The sequence below is a fragment of the Leptidea sinapis genome, chromosome 9 (assembly GCF_905404315.1).
Source record: "Leptidea sinapis chromosome 9, ilLepSina1.1, whole genome shotgun sequence".
Taxonomy (NCBI): domain Eukaryota; kingdom Metazoa; phylum Arthropoda; class Insecta; order Lepidoptera; family Pieridae; genus Leptidea; species Leptidea sinapis.
Genome location: NC_066273.1, coordinates 8,849,883 through 8,877,629, shown reverse-complemented (window position 1 = coordinate 8,877,629; position 27,747 = coordinate 8,849,883). Strand labels below are relative to the sequence as shown.

General features: G+C 36.1%; 1 protein-coding gene across 1 annotated transcript in view; it reads left to right on the top strand.

Moving 5' to 3' along the window:
* The first annotated feature begins 253 nt into the window (after positions 1-253).
* LOC126966218 (uncharacterized) overlaps positions 254-27,747 on the top strand; it is a 229,257-nt gene continuing 201,763 nt past the window's right edge. The window contains exon 1 of the mRNA XM_050810162.1: positions 254-898. Within this exon, the coding sequence (XP_050666119.1) occupies positions 599-898 (300 nt within the window). The 5' untranslated portion in view covers positions 254-598. The remainder of the gene's footprint in view (positions 899-27,747) is intronic.

The window sequence follows — 27,747 nt, the reverse complement described above, 5'->3', positions numbered from 1 at the left end:
GTTAAGTATATTGAGAGATTAAATCAATGTCAAAAATCTCGTGGGAGCGCGACTCGTCTATTGTGAAAGACAGACTAGTATTAAGTATAAACAAACTGTCATGCCGCTTAAGACTCGATAAGTAATTTGATTTTCCGAGGCTGTCGCGGTCGCCGGTCGCCGCCGTCGCGATGTTTCATATTATATTGTTTCGTTCACTGATCGAGTGATCGCGCGGCGTTCCACCTCTACCTCTAGTCGTTAATATTGCGAACTGTGGGACGCACGTCTCGCGCTCGAGACTTGCTAACTCGCACACAGCACGATAACGTGTTCTACTTAAACGTAACATATAAACTGCGTAATCGGTTTCGCAAACTCGAAAACATTGTATTTCTTACCGTGATAATTTAGTAGAATCGCGCGGATTTAAAAGTCTAAACCGGCTTTGTGACTATATTATGATTCGCGTCTGATCCGAAATCGAGCCTTCGCGGATATCTGTGCACAGTTAAGATGTGGATTTAAAGTGCAGTTGTGAAAGACGGATACCGGGCTGCGGTCATGAGTCACAGCTGACTTTCGCGATTGTTAGTGATTTGTGATTTGGAGATGTGATATGACAGCGAGTGATATTAGTGACGGTGTCATGGCTGGTGCGAATGAGGATGCTGGGGTCGAGGAGGCTGTGCCAGGGCCTGAAGTCCATAAGCGCGGTCTGAGCGGCTCCATGTCGCTACGGACTAAGAAGCTGGGCCGAAGACTCTCTCGCAGCATGTCTATTGTGGCATTAAAACTGCCTGAGAAGGCCCAGAGTATATCACGGAGCTCTTCAAAGCTGATGCGGTCGGGAAGCCGCGATAAAAAGAATAGATCATTCGAACTGTCTATCATACTGCCAGATAAAACACAGAGACAGGTAAATAATAGATATACAATATTGACACACTCTTACACAAATTATCTTGACCCAAACTAGGTATAGCCTGTACTATGGGAACAAGACACTGATATATTTAATACAATATACTTACTTAAACATACTTGGAAACAAACATCCATATTCATCATACAAATGTTTGCACCTACAGGGATTCAAACCCGGAACCTCTATCTTAGTAGGCAGGGTACTAACCTAAACTTCAGATGTTACATATTAAATTATGCTAGGATCACAATTTACAATATTATGTCTGAGACGTGCTTTTCTACGTAAGAATCTTTTTGCATTTGTTTTCTAAGGTAGAGGTTTCCGGTGAACTTTTTTTATAATATTTATGTTTTCTACGTGTGTATGACTGCGATTTTCAAGAGAGAGATTGTTCTGAACTGTATAACATTAAGCTTTTGTTTGGATAGTCAGTAGTAGTATCAGATATTTCTGTAATATCACTTATGAGTACATATAATCGCTACTACTCTGAGCTATGTTAAAATAATTTTGAAATCGGTGTTTGTATGAGTGTTTTTTTCTCTAACATGAGTTTTTAAAAACAGTCAACAGATAAGCTTGGGCCTGACTTGATCGAACATGACGACCCCATTATTAGTAGTGACGTTCAGTATTACTCATATTTTATAAAGAATAATAAGAAAATAATTTTAATTCGTGCTTTGCGAAGAATAAAAATAATAATCGGAACATGATATTGTCAGCAAACGGGGTGATATCACATTATTGTTGTACATGTAGAACGATACTTCTAAATTCAATAATATTATATATATATATGAGTGCTTTGAGCGTCGTTAAAGGAATGTTCATGATTCCAAAATCATTCTCCATATTTAAGGCTAAAAAGCTTCTATCAAAATATTTAATACAACTATCCTATATGGAAAAAAAAGTGTGTGTTTACTTATGCATGCACGCAAGAAGTTATACTTCTTTGGCCTAATGAAGCAAAAATCATTAAAATGATTTATTCCTCGTGCTATTCTACGTTTTTAGAAATAACAATTTTGCAAAAATCTTGCAAAGATGGCTTTGACAATTATTAGATAATGAATACGGCTGTATGGGCTTGAACCCTTTGCCTGTTCTAATAATGGACGCAGAAACCGACGCAAACGTCAGAAAATTTTAGAAACCAACTTCACCCTGTTAATTTTGTGTTAAAGTGTGCGCGCGCATCTTAAAATTTCACTCTCATCATTTTTTCATAACGCGCCTAAAGAAGTATAACTTCAAAAAAAATCTTATTTAGATACAATCCTAACAAATACACATATACACAATACACACTTTTACCTACACATACATTACTTTTGGTTTATTTCTTTATTTGATTAGTTAATAAAGTTTTAGTAATCAGCGTGTTGTGACTAGCCGCTTGCATTTTTTATTTTGGAACGAAGTTCCTTGTGGGACGATGCGGAGCGGTACCCTAACCGGAAAAACGTCCGGAACGTAAGACATGAAGTTTGACAACTCTCTTCATGTACGTCGAAGCGTTGCTACGCGACGATATCTTTCTGATTATTATTTATATATAAATAATTGACAAGTAACAATTAATCACATTTGACACATTTCTGACAATTGATTCTATAATTAATTTATTTATAGTATTGTAACAAGGCCAAATCAAACCAAAATATATATATATTTTTTTTTGGATTTTATGGCCTGGTAACCTTTAAGCCATAAAATTTAATAAACGAATGCGCCAAAGAAGTATAACTTCTTGCGCGCGCACAAACTTTTTTTTTATTTTAGACAGTGGAATTCAGTGGAGACTGCCCATTTTTTTCAGTAAATCAGTAAAATTAATATTTTTATAATCCAGTGTTTCATGACACCACACGGTTTTTTTTCCTGTTAATTCTACTACTTCCCCACGAGACAGGCAACGCCTAGTGTAGTGGTCGTCAGAATAAAATTTTACTGTGTAGATTACGTAAAATGTGAAAAAAAAAATGTATTTGTCTTAATTCTGACAAAGCCAATACGAAATAAATTGGGCGCGAACATTCACGAACACGTGGTGAACTATCAACACTCGCAACTCTCTCTACTGACACCCAAGCACTCTAATACAGAAGCAAACATTGTTTCGCCCACAGCTCAGAAAGTCTCTTTCGATGCACTCGACCTCGTAATGCGCAACTGCCTTCTGATTCGACAGGCATTGTAATCTGTAGTCATTGAACCGGCCAATTCCGCGCTGGCGCTAAAGCCACCTAATGACGTTTGTTTCACTACCGGCCATTTATAATCGTGATCACAATACTATATACTTAGATTAAGGATTGGTCTAGATACGCCTATATATAGATACGTATACATATAAAGATACGTAAGAACAATAGCTTTTTTATTACGGCAACTATTTGATGCTTGTGTGCGTGGCATCTTGACCATCAATCTTTAAAATTTTGTAACACACGCTTCGTGTTATTTTACATTGAAATTAATAAAATACAAAATACTAACTGATGATATGTGATCCCAGTGTCTTTCTTATTTCTTGTAGTATTATATTTACAAAGTTTTACTATCCCGGCATTTTAGTTTCAATTATTAGCAAAGTATTTAGTTTTGTTCTACGACTACTTCGGACCGTGTTTTCATGGATAACGGATCGGATGTAGTGCCAAAGCACTCTCAGTCTTAACAAAAAAAAAACGGCGGAATAACGAACCCGTGCTTAAACAATAAGGTGGTAGCTGTAAGATACATACAATACATCATGAATCATACTGAACGATGAAATAAAGTATTGCTATCTGAATTTGAAATAATAATATATATAAGTTTAATTTTGATAAAGCAAAATATTTATAAATTCTCACTTGTTAATTATTAAATTTGTCGAAAATAAATTATTTTATCAACAATTATTTCGATGTTCTTTCATAAAATATTATCACATTAGAACTGTCAAACTGTGCGACAAATAATAAGAAAATATTGTAGAACTTGTTCGCGTTTATGAGGTTTAGTTGCAAAATTAAACAGAAATGGGTGTTTTAATGAGTGTTTAGTGGAGATACACACGTACAGAACAAATATAATATGTATATATGTGTCTAAGCTCAAGATAGACAGCAAAAAGGATGTAAATACTACGCAATAAGATGATAATAATGAACGTGCAGTGATTTGATATAAGTTTGAAATAGTAGTAATTACTGTGTGACGATTGGCGACGAATTCAAATCCGGCAAAGTTTGAAAGCGAACAGTTGCTTAAAACGTAGTAGATTTCGGCTATCTCCGTTTTTTTGCAAGATTATAGCCGTCATCTGTCAATATATCAATGACTGCACGTTTCATAGAATCGCTTTTTTCTTAGAGAGTTTCGCTAGGCTGATGGACAGAGCACAGACATAAATCGCAGTTTGCCCTCGGAAACTTTTCGGCTCATCGAAATATTGAAAGTTGGTAGAAATGCAAATTATACGTGTTTGTATATAAAAATATCAACATTATGTAGAGCATGTTAGATAACAAGCGTGCTCGATTACACATTAACATAACCCAAACGAAAGTCGGGGAATTGATTCGATGTTGTGATTTGACTGAGCATGTGTTTGAATTGAGTCACTATTAGGTACTTATGTTATTTATTAGTCGACTCCACATTCTGCAAAACTCTAATTAATCCCTACTTCCCTGCTACTATTATAAATGTGAATGTATGTTTGTTTATTACGCTTTTACGCCGGAGCCACTGAAACGATTTTCATGAATTTTGGTACAGCGAGAGACTAAAGCTTGGTAGAGTACAGAGGCTACATTTTATCCCGGAATAAACCCATGGTTCCCGCGGGATTTGGGTAAAACTGAAATTCACATCGGTAATATCAATAGTAGGTTTAGTTTGCCATAACAATCTTCCTCGAAATAAAATTCATATAATATGTTGGGAACGGGAGCGAAAACGGGAACCGGAACTGGAATAGGATATGTGATAATCTTCTATTCCAAACTTGCCGATTATTTTTAAAAACCCTTTATCTACGCTGACGAAGTCGCGGGCGTCAGATAGTATTGATATTTCACACATTATACGAATATTTAACTTATAAAGCTGAATAGTCATTATAAAATAATAAATAAAAAAAAATAAAAGCCTTATATTTCTTAGTAAATTAAATAATTTGTACATAATTAAATATTAACATATTAAATACAAATTAAATTTATTTCTATAACTTATAATTCAAAAATAATTTTTTATTGTAAGAACCTCTCGTTCTCAAAGGCCTCCTATAGAGATTTCCAACTATCCCTGTTCCTTGCAGTCTCCATCCACTGTTCACCGGCCACTTGTATGATATCATCAGACCACCGGGTTGATGCTCGAGCTCTACTTCTGGTGCCTTGTGGCCCTTTCCAGCGTGATATCTTGTGACTCCATCTATTGTCTGCAAGTCTAGCTACAATAATGAATAGTCATTATCAAGCGATAATTTGTTTGGCTCCGTGAAAAGTGGGCGCATGATTTTACTAGTGGGAGGCTCCTTTGCACAGGATGCCGGCTAGATTATGAGTACCACAACGGCGCCTATTTCTGCCGTGAAGCAGTATTGTGTAAGCATTACTGTGTTCCGGTCTGAAGGGCGCCGTAGCTAGTGAAATTACTGGGCAAATGAGACTTGACATCTTATTTCTTAAGGTGACGAGCGCAGCTGTTGTAGTGCCGCTCAGAATTTTTGGTGTTTTTCAAGAATCCTGAGCGGCTCTGCATTGTAATGGGCAAGGCGTATCAATTACCATCAGCTGAACGTCCTGCTCGTCCCTTATTATCATACAAAAAATGATTGGACTGATCTCAGGTCTGGCGTCTGGCTGTCTGGAGCCAATCGCTGAGATTGTTGGTAAATGAAACTCTAATAACCGTCGCTTATAGCCAATATCTGAAAAAAATGTAGTTGCAGGCCTTTGTACTATTTAAACTTCTTAAATCAGACTTGCTTGTTACATATAGTAACAAGCAAGTAGATACATAAGGAAGTTTGTAGGTGAGATGCGCTTGTGTCGCACGCGCAACGTGACACGGGGACAGGCGACCAATTTCAAAAACAACATTAATTGTAACTACAATTATATTAATTAATTAAATCAAATAGATTTAATAAGAATACGCAATTATTTAATTTCTTTTTAGTGCATGTTATACCTATTGTTTTTTGTGAAGTTGCTTGTATTTTTGTTAAAATGCTTTTAAAGTAACGATCTGTTCTCATTAGTATCTCATATACCTATAATTGTGAATAAAGCAATATCCGATTAGTTTCAAGAAACTAGGTCAATAGGAATGACGCGCTTTCTTTAAATTAAAACCTTTATGATAATACTTAATTTAGAATTAAGTAAAAAATAAATTCAATGAAATGTAGCAAAAACAAAATTGTAATAAACTAATTAGGTAATACTGCCACGGTGAGTGAGCAGTATGCCGTGCCAATAAAGAAAATGTTTAATAATGTACGTGTCGCTTCCTCGCCTGTTAAGGACGTCTCGAATTCCGGCAAATAATTATAAACTACTTAATGTAATTATATAGATTATCGTACACGATAACTTTCGGTAGTTGTACATGAGCAATAACCTTAGTACTTACTATTTCACTTTAATATTAAATATTGAATGATTTGTACTTGTTTAAGCAAAATTGGTAGAGGCCCTAAATAGGTATATTTCACTTAGCTGCGAAAGAGCAATAATGTTCAGATTCTATAAAGCACCTAATTTGTTACATTCTTGTTTTGGGGCCCTGGGGGGTGTCGTTGAGAATTTGCCCAATAATGATCTCATTCAATAAAACACCTAATTTGTTACATTCTTGTATTGGGGCCCCGGAAGTGTCGTTAAGAATTTGCCCAATAATGTTCTGATACTATAAAACACCTAATTTCTTACATTCTTGTATTGGGGCCCTGGGGTTGTCGTTGAGAATTTGCCCAATAATGTTCTCATTCTATAAAACACCAAATTTGTTACATTCTTGTATAAGGGCCTTGGGGGTGTTGTTTCTTATAGGATATACTTTCTGACCCGACAGACGCTGTTCTGCCAATAGATAAAAAAAGAGATGTACATAAAGAGATTCTGATCAACAATATATTTATCATGATGTTTATGTTTTTATTATGTTTGTAAGGAGGTCTTGAATTTGCCTAATTATAAAAACCTACTAGATAGCCGTTCGTACAAGATTCCAACACCAATAATAAATACAACATTTGCAAGTAGATTTAGCCCATTCTTACATACATATATATACAACAAGGTAAATTTAAAATGTTCTATTAAAAATTGCTCGGTCCATCAGGTCAAATTTAAAATACAGAGATGGTTACACACACTCACTTATGCAGACATGGAAGCTATTCTTAAAGTGATAGCTTAGCATTCATATAATGTTAATACTTTGGAACATGATTAATCAGATACTCACACTCACTCACACCCACCCTCACACACACACACACACACAACACACATACACACACACCCAGAGACACACACGTGTACACACACACATATACAGAGTGCACTTTTTGACCTTTCGGTTCATATTGTTAACCTTAGGATGTAAATTGGTTGCCTACAGGACAGGCTACGCCTAGTGTAGGGACCAAATATAATGTAATATTATGTGATAAAGTGTCTGTATTTAATAAATAAATAAATAAAAAAAAAAAAAAAAATTAAGAGTGCGTCTGATTCTGGTTGAAACAATGGCAGTGTTACGAGGGTATAGGTCACCCAGCTGAGGCTCTGAAGGTGACTGATACGTCTGCCAATCACAATCATCTTCAACAGCCACTCAGGATTCTTGAAACAAAAATTCTATGTGGCATCGCAACTGCGCTTGTCAAATTCAAATATTTTTATTCAAAATAGGATGTGAATCACTTATTGAAAGTCAAAAACTACCACCCATTCCAAAACGAATGCCTCAGGCCTGAGAAAAATGGGCGCAACAAACTCAGCGGGTTTTTTTTTATTCATCAAAAAATATGTTTACAAAGTAACATTGTAAAATTAAACTTATTATTTAATAGCCTGAGGGCGGTCGCTCCATTCCCAATTTGTGGTATCATTAAGAAAGTCATTTATGTTATACTAACCTTTACCACACAAACGTTTTTTAACAATTCTTTTGAATAACGTAATACTTTTGTTTTGAACATTTTCGGGAATCCTGTTGTAAAAGCATCGCCCCACAAAAGACTTGCTAACTCGACTTAGCCGAGGCATTATAAGCTTATGTCTGTTCCTGGTGTTAACATTATGGTTATGATAGTTTATAGCAAATTCACTTATGTGCCTCTGAACATACATTACATTATCAAGAATATATTGAGAAGCAACAGTCAAAAATCAAAAGTCTTCTTGACACTTGTGATGTGAGGTCTGCTAGTCTATAGCCCAGTCCATCTCCGGCACCCTTCACACTGAAACACAAACAGTGTTTTCGGACCAGCTGGCGCCGCGCTGGTCCCAGCAGCCGGTATCCTGGGCGAGGAAGCCTCTCACTCGTGCATATGGGGATATTTCCTGCTGGTAGGACTCTCGACTTGCTGATACAAAATTAGGCCTTATTTATTGTTTAAATCTCAACTAACATGATGATATTAACAACCTAATGACGTGGCCTTCACCACACACTGCATCACATCGAGGTAATGAACACGAAATAAAATTTATTATTCATTCACAGGATTTATAATTATACGTGTATTTCTTCTTCTTGTGCCTCTCTGGTCGTTTTCGTGATCTTGCACGAAGTGAAATAGTTTTTCTATCCTGGCGATCTTCGTCGATTCCCAGATGTTACGCAACCACGACCTTTTTCTTCTTCTAGCGCGTCGTTTGCCCTCTCTTTTGCCCTCTCTTTTGCCCATCATTATAAGTTGGAACATATTGTGAATCAGACTGGCAGGTTGGAGCTTACCGGAACACTACAATTAGAAATGGTCAACAGATTCAAATACCTGGGCTCTGAAATCTGCAACGATGGTTCTTGCAAGGGAGAGATTCGTCGTAGGATCGGCATGGCAAAAGACGCCATGTCACAATTAGAGAAAATATGGAAGAGTAGAACCATCACCATGAAAACCAAGACCAATCTTGTGCGTTCACTGGTGTTTTCCATTTTCATATATGGCGCTGAAACATGGACTTTAAAGAAAGCCGACCGAAAACGAATCGATGCCTCCGAAATGTGGTGATGGAGAAGGATGTTGGGCATACCTTGGACAGCACACCGAACTAATGTGTCGATCCTGAAACAGCTGGGCATTGTGACTAGGCTCTCTACCATCTGCTTGCGTAGGGTCCTAGAATACTTCGGTCACATCGCCAGAAGGGATGAAGACAACCTGGAGAGACTGATGGTAACAGGGAAGGTGGAGGGAAGAAGACCAAGAGGAAGGAGCCCCATGCGATGGACCGATCAGATTCGCACTGCCCTTGAAACCACTGTCCACGACGCTTTACACTCTGCTTCCGACAGGGGCAGATGTCGGCAAATAATACGCAAAAAAGTACTCTGTCGAGATGATCACGACCCTCAGCACTGAGGAAACCGACGCGAGGAGGAGGATAAGTTGGAACAGTTGGTATCTCTCGAGGCTCAAGACGTGGCCCAAATATTCAACTTTTCTCTTCTTGACGGTTTGTAGTATATATAAACGTGGTATATAAACGCGTTATACGTGTATATAAATTATTGTAATTAATATTGCTCTGACCGATCGCGCTCCCTCACGCCGAGCTCGAATCGAAAGAGCATTACATAGCGAGCGTGACTGCACAGTCCCATTCAATACCCATGTGGTCAACGCACCTGAACTAGTTTTCACTTCAAAAACGATTTCAAAATGGAGAAATCATGTAGATCATAAGCAACCATTAACAATAAATAATGAACTCTACGTCTGCGACCGGATATTAAACAATGCAAATAATTAAAACGTCTTAATGAATACGAGTAGTTATATACACACACGATCTACATAACATTTTACTTGATAGCACATTGCTAGTGTTTCGAGGGTAAAATATATAGTAGCATCACCAAACCGAGCGAAGGCCACACGTATACCAGCCATAAGTAGTTCTTACTTGTACATAAGATCAGAATTCTTAGGCCGGACATATTTCCGGTCAAAATATTTGACCTTATTTGGATTTGATAAGACTACAAATCAAGAATAATGATTTTTTATCTTTAAGTATATACAAAAAACCAGTGTCTTGATGTTAGTTTCCAGCGAACTCCTAAACTAATGAACGGATATTAATGGGGGTTACTTCATGGAGTGTAGTCCAACTTGTGGGATAGGATACTTTTTATATCGATTTGGAACCCATACCTAATTATTTTTATTTCTAAATTTGTTTAGTATGGACATATTTTCTACGAGAGAATTTATTGGCGCACGGTTTGACAGATCTGCTGTGATATAATAAATATACAGTTAAGTAGACATACTACACGTACACAATAATTAAGATAGGTAAGAAGGGTATATACATCTCATGTGCTATACAACTAATTAGTTGGACAGTCTACCCAGCGACCAGCTACCAACAACCATCAACCGCTTCAACTCACTGTCACGTGACATTTTCTAACAACAACCCGCGACCTCGAACGGTTCGCTCGCGATTACTTGCTTTCAATTTATAGACAATAGACTGCAGCACGCCAGCGCGGCGTCGCGACCGGCCATCTGGCATTTACCCGAACGAGGAAGAGCGCCCACGTCTCGTTATTGTGTTCAGCTCAGGAAGTTACTGATCAAAACTAGAGCTACATACTTTCATTAATTCTCTAAATGCGGACATTATTATATCAGACAACTTCAATCCTACTGGTATCCTAATGGTACAAATGTTATGATTTGTATATATGTATTTATGTTTTCGTCCCAAATACCACAGTGTCTGAAGACGAAGGTTTTCAATCAGTGTGTGTTGCCAGATGCTTACGGTACGCAGACATGGTCGCTAACTATGGGTCTTATGAGAAAGCTCATGGTCACTCAGAGGGCAATGGAGAGGGCTATGCTCGCAGTTTCCCTGCGAGATCGAATCAGAATGAGGAGATCCGTAGGAGAACTAAAGTCACCAACATAGCCCAAATGATTGCGAAACTGAAGTGACAGTGGGCAGGGCAAATAGCTCGACGTACAAACGGCCGGTGTGGTACAAAACTCCTCGAATGGCGACCACGTACCGGAAGACGAAATGTTGGTAGCCCCCCCCCCCCACAAGATGGACCGACGATTTGGTCACGATCGCTGGAATACGTTGGATGAGGGCAGCGTAGGACCAATCGTCGTGGAGGTCTTTGGGGGATGCCTATGTCCAGCAGTGGACGTCTTCCGGCTGATGATAAATGATAAATGAATGTTTTTTTGGTTGTTATGGATGAGCTCCGAAACAGCAGCAGAATAAATAATGAAACCCTCAGAAACCGCCTGCCTGAGGGCGGTCGCTCCATTCCCAATCTGTGGTATCATTTAGAAAGTCATTAATGTTATTGCAACCTTTACCAGACAAATGTTTTTTAACAATTCTTTTGAATTTCGTAATAATACATTTGTTTTGAACATTATCTGGGATCTTGTCCTAAAAGCACTTAAAACGCTTGACAAAAGACTTACTAACCGACTTAGCCGAATAGTAGTCATTATAAGATTATATTTGTTCCTGGTGTTAAAATTATGTTTATGACAGTTTATAGCAAATTCACTAATGTGCATATGTACATACATTACATTATCAAGAATATATTCATTCCGGTAGCCAGTCATTAGCAGTAAATAGTGGTTACAATTTCCAATACTTGTAATTAATGCTTCACCACCAAAACAGTGGGTAAATGGGACTCGCTCTGAATAAAATAATTGTCATCGGTTTACGAGTGAAAGTAACAGGCAGCGCACTCGGCGAGGCTGTCGTGAGCGAACTTCACTCCGGCTGGCGGCCTTATAGCCTAAACACATGGTCGGATTTGGTACGGCTGGATCATCGGATGGTCCGGAGGGCGGGGGTGAACGACTGACCTATATAAATAATACTTGACAGGCTGTTCCATATATTTGACAACATTTTTTTTGTGTCTATTTGAAGCGCCACTCGCGAACGTCCAGAGAACTAATTAAGACATATAATATAAATGGTTCGGGAGAAGCGTATAGTACTCCGACGTAATATTGCATTAATTTCGGTCGTTTTCCGTGTTATTTACTTCAAGAATCAACGTACTAAGGTACACATTTTTTTTAATAGTATCCCACCATATCTATCGATGTTTGTTTAGCTGAGGTTGTCATCAATAGTTTTAGTACCGCAGACTCTCGATACATGGCCAACAGCGCCAGAATGTGCGAATATCAGACAGGCACAAAAGCACTTTGACAGCCGCCAGTCCTGTGGTAAATAGCAGAAGGTGGAAATAACAGTGGTGGACGCCTCGCACCAATTGGTCCGTAGTCGTACTTAGTACGTCCAGACTAATATATCCGGCACCGGACCGCGTCCAATGGTTCGGCCGGACCAAATCCGAACATGTGTTTAAGCTATTATGTTTCGTCGTATGTTTTACGAGAGACAAATAACATGTAATCTAATTCATGTCGTGTATTGGTTTCAAGCCAAAATTATTGCGCTTGATTATTTTGGAGGTCAGATTTGGCACCACAGTGTCTTAATATGATATTTTATTTATTCGTGGCAATTGATTGCATCATAACTTCGATAACTAGTGCTGCTTGTGGTAACTGGTAGTCAACCAGCTGTCAACAATAAATCGGTTTGTTTTCAGGCTCCTTATCCGAATCCATCCGCCCGCGACCGTCCGTTAGTGTGGCAGCGGGCATTTTCTTATAAATTGCAATTGTTAGACAGGTCAAATATTGACAAAGTATGTATTACTATTGTTCGGAGTTTTCCCGCGAGATCGAATCAGAAAAAAGGACATCCGTTGCAGAACCAAAGTCACCGACATAGCTGAAATGATTGCGGAACTGAAGTAGCAGTGTGCAGGGCACTTAGTTCTGCGGACAGATGGCCGTTGGGGCAGTAAAGTCCATGAATGGTGACCACGTACCGGAAGACGTAGTGTTGGTAGGTGTCCCCCACAAGATCGCCGGAATACGTTGGATGAGGGCAGCGCAGGACCGATGGTCGTGAAAATCTTTGGGGGAGGCCTTTTTCAAGCAGTGGACGTCTTCCGGCTGATGATGATGATTTATTACTAGAAACATCAACAAATACTCTGTAAACTTTTAAATATTCAAGCGGCAGCGCTGTAACAACTAATAATTAAACCAAATTAGCAATACACAAATTGATGTGATGGAAACTAAAAAGAACGTTTATGTTACAAATGCATTCATAGAATATAATATACTAAGTGCTACATTTTGTACGATGGTACGGAACGCTTCGTGTTTGAATCTCACTTTTACCTGACCGATGTTTATTATATTAATATTATTAACACCACTGCTTGTGGCGGCGACGTGGGGCGGGTCGTTCTCTTCATAATATATACAATGTGCTGCAACAAAAATACAAAATGCCTTACTCGAGTGAATCAATAAAATGTAAAATAATAAATAAAACCGGAAGGGTTATTGAGTACCTACATACATATAGTAAAATACAGTAGATGTATCAATCCACACATACCGTAAATAAAATAAAGGCATTATGCGAGCATTTTATTAGCTGTTATATAAAAAAAATATAACTTTAATTAAATTAAAACAGGAAATAAAAAAACCATGATACGCAGACTTGCCGGTGAGAGAATCATCCTGCAACCACAAGTAACGCCCGTTCACAAACATGACGCATGGCCCAGCTATCGCCTCCCTCGACCATATTTTAGGGAAAGGAATGACCCGCCCCACATCACCGCTACAAGCATTGACGTTAAGCGACCATGACGATCCCTGTCACGAGAACTCTACCAGATGACATAAAATAATCTTCACATGTTGTTACACAAACAGCGAATCCATACAAAGTTAGGTTAAGGTTGCCTTGGAGGAAGATTGCTATGGCAAACTAAAACTGGTATCGGTATAGTTATAGCTCATTGACGTGAATTTAAATTTTTCACAATCCCGCGGGAACCATCGATTATCCGGCATACAATATCCTATGTCCTTTCCCAAACTCTAGTTTATCGCTGTACCAAATTTCTTCAAAGTCGGTTCACTAACTCTGGTGAAAAAGCTATAAGCTAAATTAGTAGGGATTGTCACTTTTATTAACTACTGAATTGCAAAGCAGGTCATTGATGAAAATTATATTTTCACATCAATCGTTATTTATTATTTCATGGATGTTCCACTTTTTAGATTCATATCAGTAATTTCTTCGACCTAAATGAATAAAGTAATATTGATTTAGTAGCGAATTATAAAATCGCCGTCCGTGGTGCCGTGGTTGAATTAGGTGTGTGGGTGTGTTTATTAAAATTATAATGAACTAGAGCTCGAATTATCATACAAACTGCCATGCCCCTCCATTTTTTTTTTTCAATAAAAGGAAGCCTATGTCCTTTTTCAAGCTCTAGTCTATCTCTGTTCTAAATTTTGTCAAAGTCGGTTCGGTGGTTTAGGCGTGAAAGCGTAACAAACAAACTTACATTCATTACTTACATTTATATCGATACGTGTGCGGTACCCATCTGGAGGGCTATTAGGCCTGCAGATGCGTACCGCACACGAACGAAAGAACGACGACCTTCGAATTAAATCCTATTACCAAAGTACTTCCATTTCGTATCGGAACCATTGATGTAACCATAAAAAGTGAAGTTGTAGTTACGACCGTAATAATGGCAAACAACGAAAAAGTAAATGTCAAGTAAATTTGGGATTAATTAAAACGAAAGGCAAAATGTCTTATCGTGAACTTCATATCGATTTTTGGATCCGAAACACTTTCGTAATAGGATAATGTACGATCTGTCAAACGAAACTTCGTATTTCTATTTTGGTAATTGGCATTAGTATTAAGAGTTCGGATGACTTTACGTAGCTGCAACCAAAACCCGAGATACCACTATAGTAATAAAAATCAAAGAGGATGTAAATACTACGTAATAAGAGCCGGGACTGTCTAAGTAACAATTGAAATTTAGTATGAAACGTGCAGTCATTTGACATAAGTTTGAAATAGTAATTACATTATAATGGAAACGAAGTATAATCCGGCTAAGTTTGAAAGCGAACAGTTGCTTAAAACGTAGTGGATTTCGGCTATCTCCGTTTTTTTACAAGATTATAGCCGTCATCTGTCAATCTTTCAATGACTGCACGTTTCATACAATCGATTATAATCGCTAAGAGAAAAATTTAAAGAAATAAACATTTTTACTGTAGCTTCTCAATATATTCTTGATAATGTTCTATATGTTCATAAGCACATTGAGGAATTTGCTAGAAACTGTGACATTCATAATGTTAGCACGAGGAACAAACATAAACTTGTTATGCCTACTACTCGGTTAAGTCGAGTTAGTAAGTCTTTTATTGGGCGATGTATATGCTTCTACAATATGATCCTAGAAAATGTCCAGAACAAAATATCTGTTGCGAAATTTAAAAGAATTGTTAAAAAACGTTTCTGTGGGAAAGGTTACTATAGCATAAACGGTTTCTTAGTGACACCACAGACTGGAAACGAAGTGAACACCCACAGGCTCTTTAATTATTATAAATGTTTATTATACGATATCACATTGTAATCCATATTTTTCTATAAAAAAAAGCCCGCTGAAATTCTTGCGCCCGTTCTTCTCAGGTCTGAGGCAGTCTATTTTGAATGGGTGGTAGTTTTTGACGTTCAATAAGTGATTTTAAATCATATTTTGAAAAAAAAATATTTTAATTTGAAATTTGAATTGAATCGCTTTTTTCTTATAGAGTTTCGCTAGGCCGATAACAATATTTATCAATCTGAGTAACTCTGAGTAACTCTACATTTTAATGACAGAAACAACGTTTATGGGCGAGTCAAGTTCAGCATTCTTTTAAAAAGCTGTATTGCGGAAGTTACATGCAGTTTGTGTAGTATGAATACAACGAACCACCACGATTAACTTACTTATTTCCTGTTGTCGCAGTTAATTTAGCAATTGACATATGCTCACATTTTGGTAAATAATCACCTTAACGTTGAGTTTATATTATGGGCAGAGTATACATGTTTATAGACCGTACTTGCTAAGAACAGTAGCTTTTTTATTATGGCAACTTTCTATTGTAGTGTGCATTGGCTGTTTGTCAAGATACCTTGTGCTTGTGTGGCACGTGGCATCTTGATACTCAATTGGCAAATTTCAAATTTTATAACTTATTAAGTTAATTTAAGCTTCGTGTTATTTAATATTTTACATTGAAATTAAATAAATACAAAATACTTACTGATGATAATATGTAATCCCAGTGTCTTTCTTGTTTGATGTAGTATTATTTTTACAAAGTTTTACTACGCAGCTGGTATTTTGGGTTTCGATTGCCACCTGCTGCGCGTTCCATTTTTGGCGCGAAATCCAGCGCCGGCCAGTTGAGGAGCTATACCCACTTGTGTTTATAAACAAGCTTGGTTATTTTAAACAAAAAACGTGATTTATGATAGATTCGTGCTGTGATATCGCCGCTTTTTCAGCGTCGTACGAGATATTGTGACTATTTTGTGAATCGCGTAAAAATTAAAATATTGCATTTAAATTCTTTGTATTATTTTTACAATAGTGGTCACGTTATAATATGATCTTATAATTGCTTTCAAAAAAATTTTATTTTGTAAAAAACAAATTTCATAAAATAATGTTCCCGTTGTATGCAAAAAAAATGGCTGCCGCCAACTAAAGCCAAATAAATACTTACATATATTGTCTTCAAATACGTTGCGCTTTATTTATGGCTCTTAGAACCAAGAGCAATTAATAATGCACCCGGTAGAAACATTCTCTCTGTTGTTTTTGTCTAGGGATACACTGATATTGGCACTTTTTCGATAGCTGTCTTGCTGTGTCCACGGGGGCACGGTAGCACGGACCATGGAAACACTTGCATACGCTTGTGCATTGGAGCGTATGGGAGGTTAATTCATTAGAAAATACTGTTTACAATGTTGCTATTTAAGTTTGCTACCATTTATTTATTTATTGTTTCACAAAAAGTACTTATTCTAATTAAAAAGCAAATAAATGTAACGAACATAGTACCTATGTACAAAAAAGTTTTTGCATCTGGAGCCGATCAAGGGTTACCTGTATTTCGACAAACAGACCCAAGAACTACAAGCTATACTATACCAATAATCAAAAAGCCACGATTAGAGACAGAAATAACAATTAAGTATACATTATTTAACACAGCACATTATACCAAAGTGATTTGTAATTTCAAGGCCGCCTATTTATCTATTTTGGAACAGCAATGTTGTTTTAAATCATCACTTATTATTTGTACTGTGGCTTCTTTTACTCCCGAGTTTGTTTACATTCGTTCTCACTCTGTTTGTAAACACCAGACGGTTGGTTGGAGTCGCGCCAGCTTCATTGATCGTCGCGTCGTTAGCATTGTGAACTGAACAACGCATTAGATCACATTTTACAAACAGACTGATTGTCACTGCTCGTATTTGGAGTCATCTATGGTAGAGATAAGTAGAGGGTTTTCTTTATTGTCTATGATCATAAGAGTTCTAGGCAGTTAGAGAAATTAGGACGAAATCAAACTTGCAGATGAGACAAATGGGAAGGTGGCTCTTAGTGTTAATAGTTTAACGAAAAACAGGATCCTGAGACGAGATCTTTTGTCATGTCACTACGTACCATTACAAACTAAATCTTCAAATTAACTTATATTTTTACTAATTGTTTCTATTTAAATAAAATCATAAATTATAACCACGAATTAAATTTCTATGTATTTAAAAGTAATATATTTTAAAAATTGATTTAGAAAATTTTGAAAAAGAGAACTTTCCCAATGTTTCTGTGCTCTTTTAATAATACTATGTTTAATATAAATTCCAATATTTTTATTCAAAATAGGATTTAATATTATTGAACTTATTTAATGTTAAAAACTGCCTACCACCCATTCGAAATTGTATGCCTCAGGCCTGAGGAGAACGGGCGCAAGAAACTCAGCGGGTTTTAAAAAAATCGTTATAATATATGATAAAAATTAAATTTAATAATAAAAGTTACAGCAATGAAATTAATAATTAAATAGGCTTAGGGCGTACGCTCCTGTACTGAAGTACTGTACAAGTAATTGTTAGTCAATTTTAAGTTTGTCCCACGTCTCCTCATCTATCGTCTATTATTATAACTAATTCTAGTAACTAATTCTAGTAGGCTTCATAAGATACATAATAGCTGTGTGTACATAATAAGTGATTCTCCAAAGCATGAAGGAGATAATTTGACAATACTTAGGTTTTGACAATCTGCCCAAGAGTTTTAAAAAGTAGATTAACGGCTGTTTCCAATAATGTATCTCTAGTTACGGGTACATTACTGTCACCGTTTAATGACAAGATCTTATCTATCCATAGTTATGTCCAATATAGTTATAGTTCAATGCTTTATGTCGATAGGTTATTGAAATAAAAGTAAGCGTTAAAGGATAGATTTGTCTTACCTCTTGTAAGTTAAACAAAGGATAGATAGGTTATTGAAAACGGTCGTAAAGCGAAAACTGAATGCAAACATAATCTTGTAACTAGTTCTAGTAGGCTTCATAAGATACATAATAGCTTTAAGGGTAAATGTATACACTTCTACAATAAAGTCCCAGCCACTGTTCAGGCATTATCTACAAATAAATTTAAATGTTTTATAAAAAAATGGCTCTGTCGTAAATCCTATTACTCCACTGCTGAATATCTAAATGATCGGACAGCCTGGGACTAGATTGTGATTATTTTATAGCGACTGTACAATATTGTATATTTTTATTGAAAAGAGTGCAAAAAAAAAGAATGCTGGGAGAGTTTCTTGCGCCGCTTCTTCTCTCTCAGAGCGCCATTTGTTTCCGAAGCGGTAGTAGTATCTAGTAGTATAAGAAATGACATCAAAAAGAATTCTAAAGGAATCAATTTTGAGAAAATAAATGCCTTTTATGCCTTTTTTATGCCTTTTATAAACTTTTATTTTTGGGCCAGACCCACTATGGGCTATGTTAAGTGGTAATTCTGCTAAGATTTCATAGTCTACAGTTTCGGTTTTGCATGGGCCGAACTCTGTGGAGGACGCATATATAACCCCTAACTCGAAGCCGTGCGACTGGGATTTAGGTACTTTCTGCATGAAGACTAACAAATCTTAGAGGAAATTAAAATTAAATTGCCCTAAAAAGAACTGAATCTACTTACTAAAACTATTGTAGCTATAATGATTGTGGCATTGAACAAAAAGTGACGGATTTGGTGATAATAAATACTAACATATTTTCAGGTTGATTGGTCAGTTTTTTAAAATAATAATATATGTATAAATAAGTAACTATTTTCTTTGTAGACCTGAACTCCGGTGAATCGAGTTGGCTATGAAATCGCTTCGTTCAAGGCTCTGCCTGTCACTTTTTCTGTTGCTATCAATAGGTACAACCGGTCTAAATTCTAGGAAGGATTGGTCGCCATGTTTAACCTAAAAACTAAACTCTTAAATCCTCGCTATAATTCCTACTGAATATTATAAATGTGAATGTAAGTTTGTTTGTTACGCTTTCACGCCTTAACCATTAAAACAATTTTCTTGAAATTTAGTACAGAGATAGAGTAAAACTTAGAATAGGACATTAGCTGCCTTTTATCGTGAAAAAGGGTTTGATTGGGGGTAAAATTGGGGGTGGAAGTTTGTATGGAAGTTCGTCATTTACAAAGATGACACCATTAAAGTTTGTATTTAACAAAGTCACGCTTTCAAGCCGAACAATGAATTCGATTTTGATTATATTTGGTACAAAAAAAAATAGTTAAAAAAACTAAAAAACACGCTATATATAAAATTCAACTAAAAAATAGATTTAAATTGAAAATAGTGTAAATAAATTAAATAAATGAATTTTATATAAAGCGTGCTTTTTAGTTTTTTTAACTATTATTTATTTTTCATTTTTAGTCAAATTTGTGTAATGTCATCGGTCCTCGATAAATCTACAAAGTTTAAACGAAATCTAGCCGTTTAAAGTGGGTCAAAATCGCGCCCAAAGAAGTCGGTTACAAACATACAGGTGAAGCTAATATAAAGCGTATAATAAAGACATGCTCTCCAAATTAATTACTCCACGCAGTCGAGGGTAAAACCTAGTAGTAATATTATAAATGCGAAAGTGAGTGTGCTGGTTTGTTACTCTTCCACACTAAATTACTGAACCGATCATCAGAGTATTTTGTGCCCACATTGTCAAGGACATAGGACACATTTTATCAAGAAAAAAAATGATCTAAGTGATTGTTAGACTCGGCGTCAGACAAGTTTGCGTAATTTAACTGAACATTTCTTAATTACGAATTAAAAACATCCAGTGTTCCAAGTAGGTACTTACATTATATAAAGAGGTTAATTATATTATGTAGGTACTTCTATTTATTTTCAGTTGATTTGAATTAATGAAATGAATTGATAATCGTACCTATTAGGTACACATTCTTTTTAAGCTGTATTTAGCTGTGTTAAGGTGTATTTTTTAAATTATACTTGATAATGAACGCTATAATATTATGATTTTGACGGTAATATTTTATTTCAATTCCATTTTTTTACTTATAAACAAATTATATTCTTATTCTTCTTCAACGCCATCTAACGTTCCAATCAGCATTTCCATGAATACAGAAAAGAGGTAAGTTTCTACTTAAGTACTACTTAAGCACAATAATCTGTTACAAAGACTCATATAGTTGTGCCAAAGTTGTGAAGCGTCAACTATGTTACAAGTTAACAGCAAAGTTGTATTGTAAGTAAAAACACATACGTTGTGTTCTAGCAGTTAATATGTTGTATTCACTTTAAATAATTAAAATTCGACATAAAGTGATAACTAATAAGCAAGTATAAACAATATGTTTAATATTTATTACTATAATTATAATCTTAGTGACATAATGAGTGTCGTAATTAGATGTATCTGTGACTCATTTACGAAACGTTGTGATAGTGGCTTGTGCACTGCTTCCAACGCGATTATTTCACATTATACAGAACGAATTTTCATGCGGTATGCATCAATAGGCACCTGCTTTAAATAATCTTGTTTGGATGAAGATGATGTAATGTAGATGTAAGTACAGAATTTGTTAAGGAAAACCTTAAGTGTACAACAAAATTAGATAAATGGACAAAAGACATTATAGAGTGGTATCCAAGATATGGAAAAAGAAATAGAGGGAGACAAACGATACGATGGGGAGATGATTACAAAAATATTGCTGGACCAACATGGAGAAGAACAACTTACGACAGGAAAATGTGAAAGGATCTGAAGGCCTATGTCTGCGAACTAGCAAGGAATGATTAACATAAGATATAGTATATATTAGGTGAAACATTTTTTGTATATTAGGTTGTAGTATAAGCTAAAAATGTACCTACCTTTTTAGTTTGCTTACAATAAAGCCTTTATTCATTCAAAGAGTACGCGTAAACGTTTATGTACACAGGTAGAAATTATAATTTACATTGGCAAAGCAAAACAATGATAAATATACAACACATACTGAAAATAAGGCGTCTAATATTACCCACATTCCACAACGAAGTAATAAGTGGTCGAAAATGGCCTGAAGTGCTTCGAAAAAAGGATGGTATGGCAATGCCGCATGTATTTGCTCGACTTGGCTGCTCACAGATGCATTTTATAATTTGTAAGTATGATACTTACTTTTTATAATAGAACTCATGGCCAGGCTGGGTATATAAATGATTTGACGAGTTGCATGTCCACATGTGTCGCGACAACACACATCTTCGCCTTACAGCGACAGCATCAGAAGTTGTAAAACCATTTTAATATAACTCCCTCTTTTACTGACGTCTTGGTTACCATTTGTAACCCGGTGTAATATATTGATCGCATGCTAAATAAATGTCTTAAATTCTTCAAATCAGACTTCATACTATGAAAAAGGAAACGTGAGGAGCTTCATGGTGTCGGAAAATCAGGATGTTATGCGCAAGTAAAAGTTAAGTAGTGTAACTCAAAATTAAAGTGGTTGTCTTGTATTGATTATAAAGTAGAAGGTTTCATGTCAAGTTAAATAGCTTTTGAGACATTCATAAGTGCTTCTTTTTTATGTGCATTGCAAAGCGTATGTCCGGTGAGCTAGTATCACTACATAATATAAAACAAAGTCCACCACCGCGTCTGTCTGCCTATCTGTGCGCGATAAACTCAAAAACCACTGCACCGATTCTATGCTGACTTGACCAATGGATAGCGTGGTTCTCGAGGAAGGTTTAATACATAATTTGTTAAGTATTTGTATGCATTTTTGTATACATTAAAGATATTTAGTGGGAGTCTCCTTTACACAGGAAGCCGGCTAGATTATGGGTACCACAACGGCGCCTATTTCTGCCGTGAAGCAGTAAAGTGTAAACATTACTGTGGTTCGGTCTGAAGGGCGCCGTCGCTAGTAAAATTACTGGGCAAATGAGACCTAACATCTTATGTCTCAAAGTGACGAGCGCAATTGTAGTGCCGCTCAGAATTTAGGATTTTTCAAGAATCCTGAACGGCACTGCATTGTTATGGGTAGGGCGTATCAATTACCATCAGCTGAACGTCCTACTCGTCTCGTCCCTTATTTTCATAAAAAAAATATTAGTTGGAGCAAAATATAAGCCGTCTGGGAGGTTTCAACGAAAACGTTGACTATCCTCTTTGAGATATAACAAAATAAATAATGAATGGTGGAATTCTGTGTCTAATATAGGTCTTCACAAAAGTCCGTACTATTTCCATTTTGATAAGTACTTCAAATCTGGCAATTATAAAGCGCCACTGTATTATATCGTTCAGTATATATGTAATCGTTCAGAAATACGTTTTTTGTTTCATTTTTAATTCTTTTTTCTTTGATTACACATTTCCGACAAGCTACATTATTTCCGAATATTTAGGTACATCATATTTTTTTTATTGACAGACAGACCTGTCGGGTCAGCTAGTAAATAAAAAAATGGTGTGCGTACAAAGTACACATGTCAGAAGTGAAACTTCTTTAGAATACTAATTTTTAAATCTCGTTTATATCAATTATCCTAATCTGTTCTCTAAACCAAATGTTTTTTGTCAATATTAGAAATTATTAGATGTTCTTGTTACTTGCGGCCACGCGCTAAACCTGTACGATACAACGCTAGTAGGGAAGATGTTCTACTTACTCGTGGCCGCGCGTTAAACCTGCATGATACAACGCTAGTAGCGAAGTTGTTCTACTTACTAGCGGTGCCATGTGATTTATGCTACGTTCGCCCTTTCTCACTCTATCTCAATCGGTCTCAATCTCCCTCTCCACCTTCTTGGTTAAAAAACGTCCCACATTTTCGAGACACTATACCTATTGGAACATATAGACACTGGATTTAAAAAATGACCCCAAATTGGTTCTCTGCACCTTCGAGAACCTCGGGTTCGATATCCATAATGTTGAAATCATAAATTAGCGTTGCGGCCAACTTGGATTTCAAAAATGACCCCAAATTCGTTCTGTGCACCCTGGAGAACCTCGGATTCGATATCCATATTGTTGAAATCATAAATTTGCGCGGCGGCCATCTTGGATTTCAAAAATGATCCCAAATTCGTTCTCTGCACCCTCCAGAACCTCGGATTCGATATCCATAATTTTTAAATTATAAATTTGCGCGGTGGCCATCTTGGATTTCAAAAATGATCCCAAATTCGTTCTCTGCACTCTCCAGAACCGCGGATACGATATCCATGTTGTTGAAATCATAATTTTGCGCGGCAGCCATCTTGGATTTAAACAAGATGGCGCGTAACCGAAATTCGTGACGATTTGTTATTAAATTTCTCTCATACGTCGATAAAGAAGTTTGACTTCAATAATTTGCATTTAAAAAAAATATCAGTGTGTTTGGACAGAAGGTAATCGATTGTGCGGCGAAGTGTTAACCATCAGTTTGATGTTAAACGAACCGTTCAGTAGAACGTTATGTGCTATTGAATGGTTTCAGGGACATTTCATTGACAGAGGTTTTGATTTTATAAATTATAAAATTGTATCGTTTAAATAAAATACAAATTCTCGCATAAAATTATTTCGTAATGATGTAATTAATTCATTTTATAATTACTTTGTTTATTATTTATCAGCATTTACGTTTTTAAAAAGTTATTGACTAAGCGAAAGCCATCAGAAATGACTTATTTATTTATTGACACACCAACAGCATTATATACAAAACATTAAAAATAATTATGGTCTTATAGGTTTATAATCTGGTATGAATGCCAGTTACTGGTGCATACACCACTCTCATTGCAAGACATTAATTTAAATACAAAATACAGTTCGACCTACAAATTTAACAAGGATTTTAAGCAGATTACTAACAATAATATATACAATATAACGAAGAAATACTTTGTATGAATATCAACTAACATATTATTATTATTTACAAACAGAAATGTGCGGTTAGTTTTTTTTTCAGACTTGTCACTGTGTCATGAAAAATATCAAAATCTTTTATGGACGCGGAAAATCGATTGTACTCAGAACACATCCTTGATAATGGAGAATGTTTAAGGGCATTTGTCCTACTTACTGGTTCCACAAGTATGTTAGTAATCGGATTTCGTGGATATCTGTGCGGGATTTTGACGCTGTCTGGCCTGATAACAGCTTTTTGAGGAATGTTAGATCCAGTATTATGCGGCGATTGTAGAGTCACAACATTTTAAAGTGTTTCAGCCGCTGGTCGTAGGTGGCCTTATGAAAGATGCCGGAACTATGAAATGCCAAGTATCTAGTAAAGGATCTTTGTAGTCTCTCTAAACGTTGAGAAGGTGCTGCGTATTGGGGACTCCACACAACTGATGCAAATTCTAATTTGCGGCGAACCAGTGAGTTATAAAGAATTATTTTGGTTTGAGGAGAAACAAATCCTTTTGTGTTTCTTTTAAGGAAACCTAACATCCTGGCTGCTTGTTTCACTAGTGACCAACTGTAAAAGATAGGGGTATTTTGATGGTTTTTTTCGCACTGTCTATAAAAAATATTAATGTAAATAAAACATGATTTTTTTCTCATATTCTGTAGATATATAATTGTTTTTCGTAAGAATATAAGCTTTATATTAAAAACTATCAAGAAGCGGCCTTAACTATAAGTTTTACACCTTATTTTCGTGTAATCCTACTAATGTCTTCCCTTTCTCGGCGTGCGTCCGTGCAGAATGGGATGTCGCTATGCCAACTTAATAGCTGACAGGCTTGCCTAGCATGTTTCGGTATGACAACTCTCTCTGTTATTGATTATTCTCATATTAAACATTTTATTGAGATAAAACCTTTAGTTGCGAATTGAACGGGTAACTACTAGTATATATATATATCCACAGTTTGACGTCGTGTAATAAAACAACAACAATGCCAAGCTGGTAACAGCCCTGATGAAATATTCAGTGATTTTATTGTTTGTTCAGAGCGGACGTTGTATACATTATAATAATTAATAATTCCGGTCTTAGGTCATCAAACATCGTCGCTGAAGTACATCTTACTTCATCATGGATAACAAGGTGTTTTTATTCATTACTTGTATGATAAAATTGTTGGATTACCGAGTTTTACTTTGCGTAAGTAAAGGGTTAATGTATAATGGCTTTGTTTGTTGCAAATCTTCTTATATATAAAGTTCTCGTGTCCCGGTGTTTGTTACTACACTCCTCTGCAACGGCTAAACCTATCTGTATGAAATTTTGTGTGCACATCGGATAGGTCTGAGAATCGGCCAACATATATTTTTATTTTTATTTAATTATGATTCAGCAAAAAAAATACATACAACTTCCAATTTTCAGCCGTCTACGATCAACACCTATTTATGTATCGCGATTATTATATTATTCTGTTCCATCATCTCTATAAACTGTTCTTCCACAGATCTGCAATAGGGTTGCAAGATCATATATTTTTTATACCCTAAAAATTGTAACTATTGATTTTTTTTATTACCTTAATTGACAATACAACGTTTGCTGGGTCAGTAGTCTAGTATAATATACAGATAAAAAAATTTAATAGAACAAAACAGTCCCATTAATTACCATACAAATATAGAAAAATGTAAGCTCTGAGAGAAGAGACAGTGAAGAGTCCGAAAATCTATGTGTTGTTCTTATCAAAATACAAAATTTATTTATTGAGACCTTTAAAGGAGTATGACTGTTTCTCTTTAAAGGGACGAGACTGCATAGCATACTCCCTTCTTACAGGCTGGCTATATATAGGGTATATATAGTATAGATGCGTATATATATATATATATATATCGCTGGTGTAGTAAAAGTCCAAGGGTGGCTCACACTTGATGAGATACTTGCCTCCATAAATTTTTGGGTCTCGATACATCAATTTTACGGCATTTCACGCCTTTCAATCAACCGTACAAACTGTACGAAACAAGGCCCGGGCAAAGTTCAAACCTATTTAAAAACACAATAACCTAAGTTTTGAACAGCAAACAAAGCAACATGCGATCGCGACTACAAAAACAATTAATTATAAGCGCTTGACTATTTAAGAATTAACTGTATATGCAGGCTTGTCCGTAGTGCCAGCACATCGTTTCCTGTCAACAGGCACCAGCCACACGCTCCGGTAGATCGAAGGCAGAAATTGCAATTTTTATGGAATAGAAAGACAACCAGCGTACCGGGCACCTGATGGTAACTGATTTGAGCCGCTCTTACTCACCTAGACCGAATCATGTTGACATCTGGCCTTCTATAACCACCCGTTTTGCGAGGAACTTCTTGCTTCGCACATTTTTTTTATGAAAACAAGGGTCACGTCCCATTGTTTTCATAAAAAAAATACTTTTGTACAGTAACAAGACAAATTATAAAATGTTTACGGAATAATTTGGGAATAATTATTAACACACTGGCAACATAAAATCTGTGACAGAGAGTGATGGGGAATGTTAATAGGCGAGCAAATATTGTTACATTTTTTGTTAAGCTTCACCCCAATTACGAAGCACAGAAATAGACAGGCCAGGAGATAGTGTGACACGTGTATTTGGTGCATCCGAAACATTTTTGGGTCACAGTGCTGTGGAATATTTTTCTTAAACATCTTCGCCTTGATTCCGTGTCAACATTTAACTAATCAACTACAATGTCATCTTGTCACAAGAAATATGAAAGCACTTGTCACAAGAGTTCTAACTGAGACGAAGCTGTTTAATTTTGAGAAATACTTGAATATTATGTGATAGTTTTTATATAAGTTTATTGTTAAAGACCAAACGAAAAAGTATCTGCGTATTGCTTTGATATTGTTGAGTTTTATTTATTTATTTCAGAAACAAACGGTTATACAAAACTTTCTTACAATTCATACTTAACATTAGTTAAAAACCTATAGTTTCCTTTATTTTTAGACTTAATAAACTAGATTATACAATTAAAACTAACATTACGTGGAAGCGTACCAAGAATACTGGCAGCATTTCCGCGCTGGATAGCTAGGCTGATCCGTTGACCGAAATAGCTGCCAGCGC